This window comes from Myotis nattereri (genome assembly GCF_964212035.1).
Source record: "Myotis nattereri genome assembly, chromosome: 9".
NCBI classification, from domain to species: domain Eukaryota; kingdom Metazoa; phylum Chordata; class Mammalia; order Chiroptera; family Vespertilionidae; genus Myotis; species Myotis nattereri.
In genome coordinates, this window is record NC_138084.1 from 47,253,681 (window position 1) to 47,267,002 (window position 13,322).

At 45.7% G+C, this 13,322-nt stretch overlaps 1 protein-coding gene across 1 annotated transcript in view; it reads right to left on the minus strand.

The window, feature by feature from the left end:
* Positions 1 to 13,322, minus strand: part of GAB2 (GRB2 associated binding protein 2) — a 161,348-nt gene that overhangs the window by 16,797 nt on the left and 131,229 nt on the right. Inside the window, exon 3 of the mRNA XM_081100105.1 lies at positions 9,146 to 9,389. Coding sequence (XP_080956231.1) covers positions 9,146 to 9,389 — 244 coding nt within the window. The remainder of the gene's footprint in view (positions 1 to 9,145; positions 9,390 to 13,322) is intronic.

A 13,322-nucleotide genomic window follows, 5' to 3' on the forward strand; every position in this document is an offset into this window, starting at 1 on the left:
TGAGGACAATCCACGCAGCTCCTGCCTTATACAAGCTCTTCCCGCTCATGAGGAGCTTGTTACTTACAAACGTGGCCACCAGATGGCGGTAGAGAACAGGGCCCAGAGGCCTAGAATGAGGAAGGGAAACAGGTGTCTAGGCCAGGCTCTCATGTAAACTTGCACCCATTTCAGTCACCCAACCTTCAGCAGCCCTCCTCTGCTGGCTCTGTGTTCTTTCTCCCTTTCTACGCCAACCACACACCTAACCAAGCCGCCAGCCCTGGCCTACTTCACGGGCCACTTAGCCTTGAGGTGATGCAGTGCTTGGGGCAGAGGAGGGGCGGGGCGCCCAGTGGCAGGCAGAAGGGGTCCCGTGGTTCGCATTTGTCTGTGGTGCCTTTCATTTTGATGTTTGGAATGTCCAACTCCCTGCTGGATGCTCCCATCTGCATTACTTCATGTAACAAACATGCACTGATGGCCTCCTACTTTCCGTCTGGACTGGCCAGGCATAATGGACACAGGGATGCCTCCTGCCCTGAGTGAGGGGGGCAGGGGTGGAGGAGGGGACACACACGGGTGAGTAAACGCTGTGGACGGATGTATACTAACTCTCCCTGGGGCGGCGGGTGGTACACAATGCCAAGGGTCGCTGCTCCAAAGATGTTACCTTTGAGCGAGTCTGGCAATTGGCTAGGCAAAAGGCAAGAGAAGGGAAAAGGTGTTTCAGTTAGAGGCACAGGAAGTAGAACACAACCTGGCAAGTTTAAGGGACTGCAGGCTGCTCCGCCTGGAGCCAGTGTGCCAGGAGGCCTGATGGGAATTGGCCCCACCACTTCTGGGAGGATTTTAAGGTGGAGGTGGGGCTGTGGTGGGTCCGCATGACAGGTGTCCTGCGGTAGCCGTACACATGCTCAAGAACAAATTCATCATTTTCCTCCGTACCCTCCTGTCTTGGAAATACAACCAGTCATTCAAGCCTGTTACCCATATTATGCGTTTTCACTCAATAACTCCACAGGTCCAACTGAATCCACCCAATTCAGGCCTCCTGATTTTTCTAGCAAAAGGGTTAGAAAAAGCCTCCCTACCATCTGCCCAGGGCTTCTCATTCCACTGACATTTACTTTCCTCACTGCCCAGTGTAATCTTTTTCAAAACTGTCTCACTGCCTTCAGGACTAAGCCACATTCCGACTCCAAAGCATCTCTCCAATCTCTTCCCGCAGGTCCACCCCGCCCCCCGCAACCCCCACTCCAGTCTCCACTCGAGCCAGACTGTCCAGCGTTCCCAGCCTGCCCCACGCAGCCGTGCCTCTGGGCTTTGTTGTGCTGCTGGCTGTCTGAAGAGTTCTTACTTCCAGCTGACCAGCTCCTACTCCTTCCTTCTCAAACTCAGCCCGAAAGGCTCCTCACCAGCCTCTACCTTGGCGCATCATCAGTCACCTGCTTAGCGCTGCTCTTGAGCAGGTAGCCATTGTTATCTGTGTTACCCACCACTGTCACTTGTCTCTTCCACCAGACTATGATTTCCTCGAGGACAGAAACTCTCATTCATTTTTCCCCCTCAGCAACTGATGAGTGCTTGTCACAAGGTAAATAAGGAATGAACGTTTGTTGAATGAACAGCAATGAATGGAGAAGAGCTGGATGGAGAAAACCAATGAATAAAGAAGTGTTGGTGCAGCCATCCCCTTCCCTGAGCTTAGCCTAAGGCCGCTGCATCCGCAGATCCAACCCCACCTCCCCTTTCAGCACCACTGGAGGGGTCCCAGTGCCCACGCCCAGCACCCTCCTCTCTAACTCCGAATTACGACTCCTCCGTAAACATGTCCCGGTGGCCTAAGCTCCAACCCTGGGCTTGCGTTGTTCACCGTTTGCTGGAATGCTTCCTGGATGCACGGAAGCCCTTCCGGTCCCCAGAGGTTACAGGCCCTCCATTCCTCCTGTGCACGCCACCACCCTTCCACGGCTCCCACGGCATTCCACGCTTCCGTCAGCCCACGCATGCTGCCTTGTACTAGAGCTGCTGGGACGGCGTCCCTCCACTTCCTCAGACCCTGTGCCCTGGAAGGCAGAGGACCTGCCCTGTGCTCGGGCGCAGCGCCTGGCATGTGGTCGATAATACTGGTACATGCTGAGGGGGACCCAGTGTTCCTTCAGGAATCAGATGGAGGAGCTGAACAAGGGAACAAACTTGCCCAAAGTTCCATACCCAGGTGGGAGCAGAACTAGTCCTACTCAAAGCCCCTCTGATTTGGGCAAGAATCGAGAGGGGAATTCTGACCACTCAGCAATCCGGGGGCCTTCACTATGTCCTTGTAAACCTTAATGGAGGCCCATGTCGCCGTGACGTGCTGCGTTGCTTTCCTGGGAAGGACACCTGGAAGCAGGGGATGTGGAGACAGACTTCTCTCCCAGGGCTGTGGCTGAGAGCCCTCAGAAGCTGAGCATGGTGCTGGGCCAGACACATCACACGGGATGTAGCTTTTAAGCCCAACAGTTCTGAGAGGCAGGTACCACCCTCACATGCCAGATGGGGAAACGTAATTGGCGGAGTTGGTGCGGGAAGATATTGGGACACAAGTGTCCCGGGGAGCTCCCAGGGGGCAGAGAGGAGTTTGAGGGCAGACACTCCTGAAAGCCAGCCGCTCAGTGCCTGCCTCCCAGACCTGCTGCCCAGGGCTCCTGAGGCTGTGGGTGGGTGGGGCGAGTGCACCACTTCTTGCTTGTGCTTTGGTCTTAGTATCAACCCCGAACCTCTTCCTTGGCTTTTAGGGACAGTTTCCCAGCCACTTCATTTTGCACTTGGCCTTTTGCACTTTCCCTATAACTGTATGTACCACACTACGCCACGATTTCGCTCTTTTCCACCTTATTAGACTACACGTACTTTAGCGATGAAGGTCCTGGTTTGATTTTTAATGGGTATGCTCCCATTTAAGGAATTCTAATATATGAATGCTTGTAGGTAGATTAACCACAATCTAGAGCTCTGTAGTTTTCACTGACAATATATTTTTTTTAAATTAAAAAAATTTTTCAGTTACAGTTGACATTCAATATTATATTAGTTTCAGGTGTATAGCATAGTAGACATTTATGTAACTTATGAAATGATCCCCCGATAAATCTAGTACCCATCTGACATCACACATAGTTATTATTGTATTCCTGACTATATTCCCTAGGCTGTACTTCACACCGCCGTGGCTATTTTGAAACTACCAACTTGTACCTCTTAATCCCTTCACCTTTTCACTCAGCCACCCAACCCCCTCCCTCCTGGCAATCATCAGTTTTTTCTCTGTGTCTATGGGTCTGTTTACTGTGTGTGTTTGTTTTGTAGGTTGCACATATAAGTGAAATCATATAGTATTTGTCTTTATCTGTCTGACTTATTTCACTTAGCATAATACCCTCTAGGTTCATCCACGTGTCACAAATGGTAAGATTTCATTCCTTTTTTATGGCTGAGTTATATTCCATTGTATATATGTACCACCACATCTTGTTTATTCAGCTGTCTATCAACGGGCACTTAATTTACTTCCATATGTTGGCTATTGTAAGTAATGCTGCAGTGAACATAAGAGTGCATATATCTTTTTGAATTAGTGCTTTAGATTGGCGATCGCCAACCGGTGGTCCTTGAGGTCTGAAAGGTTGGTGACCTCTGGTTTAAGGAAACCTTTGGAGCAGCGCTCGCCAACCAGTGGTCTGTGAAGTCTGAAAGGTTGGCGACCACTGCTTTAGATTTCTTTGGATAAAAACCCAGAAGTGGGGTTGCTGAGTCATATGGAGTTCTATTTTTAATTTTTTGAGGAACCTCCATACTGTTTTCCACAGTGGCTACACCAGTCTGCATTGCCACCAACAGTGCACGAGGGTTTCCTTTTTTCCACATCCTGGCCAACACTTGTTGTTTGTTGATTTTTCAATGGTAGCCATTCTGACAGGTGTGAGATGATATCTCACTGTGGTTTTAACTTGCATTTCTCTGATGACTGGTGTCACTAGCAACCTTAAGAAGTCATTTGGACCATCCTCCTGCATCTGACCCACCCCAAATGGATCCCTCCTGTGAGGTTTAACAGCCTCCTTGAAATAAGAAGACAGAGACTGGCTCGAATCTGGAATGAGGCCCAAAGGCTGACAAACAAAAATAAATCCAATGGAACTCATGTGTCTTCACAGACAAAAAGGGATCTGCTGGTCTTGATGGTTCAGTTCAAAGTTCCTTCCATTGGCAATGGTTACTATGCTGAGGAGTTACTTATCTTAGTTCAGTGGAAGAGCTGGGTTTTGAAAAACTAAATCATTTTAACCTTAATACATATTACTCAGTACTTGAAGGAAGAATCGGGGCTGGTAGTGTAGTGAAAAGTAATGATGACTAAGTCGTGGCTTTATCTCTAATGCACTTCATCTATTGTAACTGGATAGCAGATTCCCCCATAAATGTAAAAAGGAATAGACAGAAGACTGGTGTTATTAGCCTTGTAAGTACAGACTGACTGTAGCAATCCAACCAGGCATATTTATGTCTATGCTTGACAGCAATGAATGAGCTGGTTCTCTCGTCCAGTCCCTACTCAAAAGGAACCCTGTCAGGTTATTTTGGAGATCAAATGAGGTAACAAATGTGAAAGTGCTTTGTCAACAGTAAAGCATTATTCCTCTTTTGCAGACCACCTAGGGTGCAGTGTGAATGTCAGAGGCAGTGCAGGATGAAAGCCCACCCACATTCTTGTCAGCACTTGGCATTGCTAGTCTTTTTATTTTAGTCATTCCAGTGGAGATGCAGCAAATCTCATTGAGGTTTTAACTTGCATTTTCTTGGTGATTCAGCATTTTCCCATGTATTTATTGCTCATTCCTGTATCTTTTTTTGTGAAATGTCTGTTTGATTCTTTTGCCCACTTAAAATAATTGGGTTGTCGTCTATTGAGTTGCAATCATTTTTTAAATATATTCTAGAAATAAATTCTTTGTCAGACATATGTGCTTTGAATATTTTCTCACATTTTATTAGTTGCCATTTCGTTTTCTTATGGGGTTCTTTTGAAGAGCAAATGTTTGGATTTTGATAAATCTACTTTATCACACAAGGAACAGAGTGACAGATACCTGTCAGTGGGGATGGGGGCAGAAGGGACTGGATGAAAGAAGGTGAAGGAATTAGTCAGAGAACATATATGCATAAGCCATATACATAGACAACAGTGAGGTGATAGCCAGAAGGAAGGGGGAACAAGGGCTGGGTGGAGGAGGGCAAAGAGGGGGAAATGGGGACATGTAATAGTGTCAACAATAAAAATAAAGTAAAAAACTTTATCTCCCTGACCGGTGTGGCTCAGTGGTAGAGCACTGGCCTGCACACCAAGGGGTCTCAGGTTTGATTCCTCGTCAAGGGTACATACCTGGGTTGCAGGTTTGTTTCTGGCCCTGGTTCCCTGGCCCAGGTCAGGGTGTGTGCAGGAGGCGACCAATACATGTCTGTCTCTCACACACACATCCTCCCTCCCTTCCACTCTCTAAAAATCAAATGGAGGAAAACTATCCTCGGGTGAGGATTAAAAACAATAACAACCTCCCCCCAAAACGACTTCATCAAATTTCTCTTTTATGATTCCTGCTTTTTGTATCCTATATAAAATTCTTTGCTTACCCCAGCAAAGATCACAGAGATGTTTCTTCTAGAAGTTTCATAGTATTAGACTTCACTTTTAGGTCTCTGATACATTTGAGTTAACTTCTGTGTAGTGTGATATGAAGTAAGGGTTCTTTTAATTATTTTGGTAAAAATATATTTTTATTGATTTCAGAGAGGATGGGAAAGGGAGAGAGAGATAGACAGATCAATGATGAAAGAGAATCATCGATTGGTTGCCCCTACATGTTTCCTACTGGGGATCGAGCCTGCAACCCCTGGCATGTGCCCTGACGGGGAATTGAACTGTGATCTCCTGGGTCATAGGTCGACACAACCACTGAGCAACACTGGCTGGGCGAGACATGTTACATTTTGATGATTCTCTGTATGCTGAGAAATTTTGGACTAAATCCTGAATGTTGCGATCTTATGTTGCCTAGACTCGTATGTTGCCTAGGGTTCTGGTATAATTCTCTGGAGAATGTTGATGATATTGTTTTTGCAGGCAATGAACTTGGTTAGGTTCAGACTATAAATTTTGACTCTTCTGTGTGGTAGTGCAAATCTCAGATTTGTGTACAAAGCTATGTTGGTTTGGGAATGTCCCACACTTAGAACTGGAACTCCTAAGTTCTTTTTCAGAGATTCTCTCTCTCTCCTAAATTTAACAGTCTCTTCACTCATTATTAGTCCCCCTCCATATATTAAAGCAATAAATATCATCATTGAAAGTCTTTGTATTCTAGCTCCAAAATTTGGGTTTACTTTGGTTTGTTTCTATGAACCGAGTTCTCTCAACTATGGGTCAACTTTTACAGTTTCTTCATGTGTCTAACAATTTCTCATGGTATACTACATATTTTGAGTGATAGGAATTTTCTTCATAGGAAAAGCCATGGAAGTTGGACCCACTCAGTGTGAGTCCCTTCTTTCAAGAGTCAAATCTTTTCCAGTCTTTGCCTGCTTTTTGATTGCTCTTAAGTGCCTTTAAACAGTTTTTGTGTGTTTTGTCCAGAGTTTATAATTGTTACAGTATGTTTAGTATCATGAAAGCTACTCCACTACTACCAGAAACTATATAGTCTTTCTAGACCGAAGAACGCTTCCTTTCCACCCCCCATTGGAATTCTGCAAAAAAAATGTCTGAACTAATTTTTTCCAAAAATATCCCTGAGGTTCTGCTCATCACCCTCTTGCTCCAACATCCACACAAGTGAAAACAAAGACACAGAGAAGAGCACAGTGGTCAGGGCCCCACAGCAAGGCGCTTCCCCAGCTGCAGATACGTTCTATCACCTTTACTGTGTTTGCTCTACAACACGGGTCTGTCCAAATACTAACTATGTGCCTACTGGTGTCCTGGATCTTCCAAGAACAGTAACATATTAGTGTCCATAATATGAGGCAGAGAGTTCCAAGTGCTGTGAGGGAGATCATCAAAACTTGCTACGGTAATTCAGAGGAGAGATGAATTTCCAGAGGTTTTGCAGGGAGTGGGCCCCAAGTGCTAATTCAAGCAGAGACATATATGTGTTTGTTCTCTTGCTGTAGCAATATCATGGGACTGGAGGTCGTGGTAGCTTCTAATATTGTATAAGGTCAAAGCAGGGATGGAGAACCATTTTTTCTGCCAAGGACCATTTGGATAATTCTAACATCATTCCTGGGCCATACAAAATTATCAACTCAAAAATTAGCCTGTTATATCTGGTCAAACATTTAATTAACTGACCCCTAATGCCTTGGCAAGACCAGACCAAATGATTTCTCAGACCTCTTACGGCCCACGGGCCGGATGTTCGCTACCCATGACTTAAAGTGTGAACTGCAGACAATCTAAATGGCATCATACGAAGTTTAACAGAAAGGCAGGATTTCAGGACCCACCACAGGCCTCCTCAGTCAGAACCAGCATTTCTACAAGATCCCTGAGTATTTCACATGCGCATTAAAGTCCGAGAGGCATTAAAATAAAGCACTTTGTCCTTCACTGGAACTATGGCTGTAAGAACTTCTGCACATCCTCTACTCTCGGGAAATCAGCCATGTAGTAGGAGGGGATGAGGCACAGGAGAACAACAGGTGACATGGACTGAGCATCCACTACTGTTTTGTCATTTTATGCTCATCAGGGAGCCTTTGCATTGGTTATTTCCATTCAGCAGACAAGGAAATTGAAGGTCAAGAAGGTTAACCAAGTGGCTCAAGATCACAAGGACAGTGGCAGAGCCTAAATTTGAAGCCATATCTGTAATCTGCTTTTCATCGCAGCCACTGCCCGCACCTGAGCTGTGGTTCAAGAGCAATCAACAGCTGTTGTGGTTCTGCCATGAACGAATTCAGTGACCCTGGTTAATTCATTCTACCTTTTTAGAACACAGCTCTTCAGGTCTAAGTTGATGGAGGCTCAACTCATGAAAGGTCACAAACAAATGAATCAAATGGGTATTTGAGGCATCGCTACGTTTGAGTTTTGGGAGCTTCTGCCGGGTGATGGCAAATGACTCAGAAAACCAGAACCAAGGTAGCACAGAATGGAGAAAATATTACAGGGCCAGACATGAGAAGACCTGGGTTCTAGTCCCACTTCTGTCATTTACTAGTCGTAAGCATCCTCCATGTCTTCATCTATGAAAGGGAGATAAATGATCATACTGGCTCTCTCTCAGTGTGTTCGACTGGATCGAGTGAGGTTATGCATGAAAATCTTCTGTGAAGTGAAATATTAAAACACCCAGTCTTTTAATTGCCTTAATTTTCATAACACAAATTAGATAGCTATAAATAAATTAATTAAGGAACATGATTTATAATCTTCTGGCCATGGTAGTGATTGGCAAATAGCTCTGACTAAACTCTGTGCTTTTGTTTATCCTAACAGTAGACATAAAAGGTAATAAACATATGTAAGCACAGGCTCTGCACCTGTGAGAGAGCTGGTGGTGGCAGAAAAACAAAACTATTATTCTAGATCAGGGAGTCCTTGCTGTAGAATTGGCTGTGATGATGAAGTTTCATATCCATATTACCCGGTATGGTAGCCACTAGCCACATGGGGCTACTGAGCACTTGAAATGTTGCTAGTGCAACTGAGGAACTGAATTTAAAATTTTATTGTTTAAATTAAAATTCAAACTTAATTAGCCACAGGTGGACAGTGGGACCGTATATAACAGTGAGATGTGCATTTGTTCAATAATGTGAAGGCTTTGTGGACAACAAGTAAACTAACTTGTCTTTTTCAATTCTGAAACACTAGCCCTAAAAGACTTTTCCCCCCCAAATTAAATAAAAAGTTTTTATAGCATGATTTTTAACAATGGGAGGTGTCCCTGGAATCCAATTATCACTGTATAGCAACAGAGACGATAAAAATAAAATGTGACCGTTGCCTAAGTGAAAAAGTACCTATTTTATCCCCTGAAAAGATAAAATACTGTACCCCCTTGTGTTTAAAATGGAAGCACGGAGACGGAAAAGGGCTGGGCCCAGTGGCAGCATCTCCTACCTGGTGTTCTCCACTCTCCGGCTTAGGCACTGGTGCAGGTAGAGATACTCTTGGGGTGCACTGGTGGACAAGGTGGGCTGCATGTGGTTGGACATGGGGGGCTCGAAGGTGAACAAGGTCGGCTGGCTGGAGTGGGACGGGGCTGAGGATTTTCGTTCTCGGAGAAGGTGCTGATTGGAGCTGCTGAGCTCGGCTGGCGAGGAGCGGGCGCCGTGACTGGCTGAGGAAATGTTTCTCAGCGAATCTGTGAAAAGGAGAAAGGACGCTGTGAATGAAAAGGAAAGAAAGGTGTGCTTATTCCAGAGTGAGTGGGTTGTCAGAGCAAGAACTATCCAGTGCAGAGGGATGGTCCAGCTGCAGTGCTGTCTCCTCCCAGAGAGGAAGCTGGGCGCTGGCCACATGGCGGAGAAGGAGATGCCCTGACCTGCCTCACTTCCAGGAGGCGTAGCTCCCGTGGCCCAGGGGCGGGACTCTAGTGCAAGGCCAGCCCCTGGGCAGGAGGTACCACTGCCTTCTTTCTCTTTGGTGGCTCTGCTGTCACCACCCCCTCAGAGCTAAGGCTGCTTTGTGAAATGAAGACTCATCCACGGAGACCCTGGGCTGAGTGAACCTTACTGTATCAATGGTAAAGGCACACATGTATTTGGAGCTGTCCCTCCACATGGGCCCCGGTGCCTCCTGCCTGCCTTCCAAGTCCTCTGAGGGCAATGTCCCCCGTTGCCCACCTCTTGCACCTACCACTCTGTCCATTGGTCTTTTTTCTCTTAACTCTTGAACTCTCACCTGTGGTGCTAGGAAGGAAACGAGGTATTAAAGACAGTTACTAGCTTAGAGCTACACCCCAAGCCAAGGGCATGATTTATTTGGCTGGCTCTGTGTAAGCTTGGTTCAGATTCTTAGCATAACATACAAGGCTGTTCACAGTCTGGGCTATTTCCTGCTTTTCTCCTCCCCTATGCAAGGCAGGTGGAAGCTTCGTCGGCCCCTGAACACCCCAGCCCCTTTCATGCTTCTCTGTTTCCGTTGATGCGTCCCTTCCACCTGGATCTCAGTCCCACTCTCTGGCACTCACAAGCCGACAGCAGACCCGGCATGGATATCACATTCTCTCTGAAGCCTTCCTGGACTTGGCCATTGTTCTGGGAACCAAGAGCACTTGGCCCTCGCCTCTTATGTCCACTGTCACGTGCTTCCGTGCCTAGCCCACGGGTTTCTAAGAACAGTGACTGATGTCTTTACAGTCTCCGCATTTACCTAATAAAGGCAGGCACATAGAAAGTTCCGTCTGTGTTTGCAGAAGAGGCAACATATTCACTCAGCATATAATAGTTCCCTAACAGTGGAACGCCTTGTGCAAAAGAAGTAAAGGTTTAAAGATGTAATTTCTGGCAATGTGAAGGCTAGTAGGGGACACTACTACTAGTGATAGTGGCTTTCTAGGATCCATTCAAATCACTTCAGAGGGGACATAGTTCTGCTTCCACTCCCTGTTATCTGACCTACCTCAGTCGGCGCCCTCTGCTAGGCCCTAGGCAGGCTCACCAGCTCATACAGCTTTGCAGCTAAAACCCTCCAATGGTCCCTGACACTGGGCAGGACAGCCTCTGCCCGTGCACAGCAGAAAAAGCCATGGGCCCTGGGGAGAAACAGTTCCAGCGACAGCTGAACTGACCTTCAAAGTGAAATCCCACTACAGGCCTTGTAGTGAACTGGACATGTGTTCACAGACTCACTGGCTTCAGTACTCCATTCCATAAGCACCTACGTCACTCACATGGAGCACATACACAGCCATAATGAAGTGAAACAGTAAAACAAATTTAAAAGAAAGATAACAATTCCTGCCTTTACTCGTGGTAAATAAATAATAAAAAAACATAAAGCACATATGTATATATGTCAAAATGACGGAACTTTTTTTTTTTTTTTAATAAATAAATGGGAGATGGCAATGTAACCACAAAACGACATAAGTCGAGTCCGACATGACCCGAGGACTGTCTGTATATGTTTCTTCTTGGGGTGATGAGTATTTTCTAAAATTTGATTATGTTGGTTGCACAAACCTGTGAATATACTAAACCACTGAACTGTGTACTTTAAGTGGGTGAATTTTGTGGGAAACAAATCTCAGTAAATTTATAAACACAGACCCACAGTTTGACAGCTCCTCAAAAAGTTAAGCATAGAGCTACCATATGACCTAGCAATTCCACTCATGGGTATATACCCAGGAGAATGAACACATATGTCCTCACAAGAACTTGTACATGAATGCTCCCAACAGCATTATTCATAATAACAGCCAGAAGTAGAAACAATCCAAATGCCTACAGACTGATCAATAAATAAACAAAATGTGGCATATTTATACAATGGAATATTATATACCAGTAAAAGGAACAAAGTCTGAATACATGTTATAACATGTATGAACCTTGCAAACATTATGCTAAGTAAAAAGAAGCTAGATTTCATTTATATAAAATGTCCAGAATTGGTAAATATAGTCAGAAAACCAGATGAATGATTGCCTAGGGCTGGGGTAAGGATGGGAGTGGGAAGTGATTGCTAATGAGTGTGAGATTTCTTTTGGGGGTGATAATAATGTTCCAAAATTAGATGGTAGTAGTGGCTGCACAACCCTGTGAATATACTAAAACACATTGACTTGTATACTTTAAGTGGGTGACACATGGTATGTGAATTTAGAAAACACACACATACAAAGACACGAGGCCTTTGCCAAGTATGAAGTGTTAAGTATAGGCAAGAGCTTAACAATAGTCTAATTAAAGACATCCAACCCTCTCTGCTTATTTCCTTTTTGAAGAGGAAACTGAACACTCAATAAACACCAAGTCCTTACTAAAGTATACTGAGTAAGAGCCTTCTTCCTTTCCTACCTTCAGTTCCCTATACCTGCTCAGGGCTTCCCCCACAGATATAGCAAGGCACTGGGAATTTCAGCAAAACAGAATAGCAAGAATGCAAGGTTTGGGATGAAAAGACCCACGTGGTTTGAAATCCGACCTCTCAGTGATTGGACCTCCTGCAAGTGGCAGGAGTCAGGAGACCCAGGACCCAGTCCAGCTCTGCCACCCGCAGCTGGGAGACTGGATGGCCTCTCCCAGCACTGGTTCCACACTACCAAGTGGGGAGGATACGCCCTGGCCTGCCGGCCAGTCTCCCTAGGCTGTAAAAGATGAATGAGATAAGGGTGTGCAAACAAATCCGTCCATTTGCATAAACCGCTCAGAGGATTTGTGGGTATTTCCTTCCAGAGGGAAGGAAAGAATGGTAAAGATAGAGGAAAAGATTAAACGGAGCAGTGAGTGGCTGGTTTTGTTAAGTGGCTGGAATGATTGAGGTCATTAGGAAGGTCAGTTATAGAGCAAGAAACAAATGGACGTTTCCAGACTTCTGGCCTGGGCTTCTATCTCCAAGTCTAGACTGAAGATAATGCCAGAAAATGCCTGAGTCAATTTGTTTTCTTTTAAACGGGGTCTTGTTTTTCCTCTTCTTCCTGGCTTCTCTTTAGGGCCCTACCAAATCACTCCCCTTCCGTTCCACAATCACCCCTGGGAAGCTGCCCAGCACACAAACACTCCTCCCACCTTCTTGCATAACTCTAGAACAGGAAAGCTCTGAAGGATTTCAGTAGAGGAGACCAGCCCGGCAGGCCAGCCACGGGCTAGTGATAACAGGAGCAGGAAAGGGGCGGGTGGCGGGACTTTCTGGAAAAGGTGACTGGCCAAGTAATGACTGGTTCCCTTATCTCAATGCCCTTTTTATCTTTCTCCTCTCCCTCAAAATCCCCACCCCAATCCTCAGTGGGTCTCAGAACCCATAACGTGGTAGATGAAAACACAGACTGGAGCCAGGATGGATTGAAAGCCTGGCTCTGCTGACTCCTGGCTCTGTGGCCTTGGACAGACTACAGAAACCTCCATGACTCTCACATGTTCAATAGAGAGAATACATATTTTTCAGGGCTGCTGCAAGGACTGGAGACCATTTGTGGAAAGCATCAAGCACAGGACCCCACCCTTCTTACTGCGCCTGTTTCTGGAGTATCCATGGAACTGGTTGAGACCTTGAAATCGGCCAAGAGGAATGGAGTTTCTTTCTAAGCTAGAGCGGATGCTTGGGAAGCAACTGGTGTCACTGTTTTAGT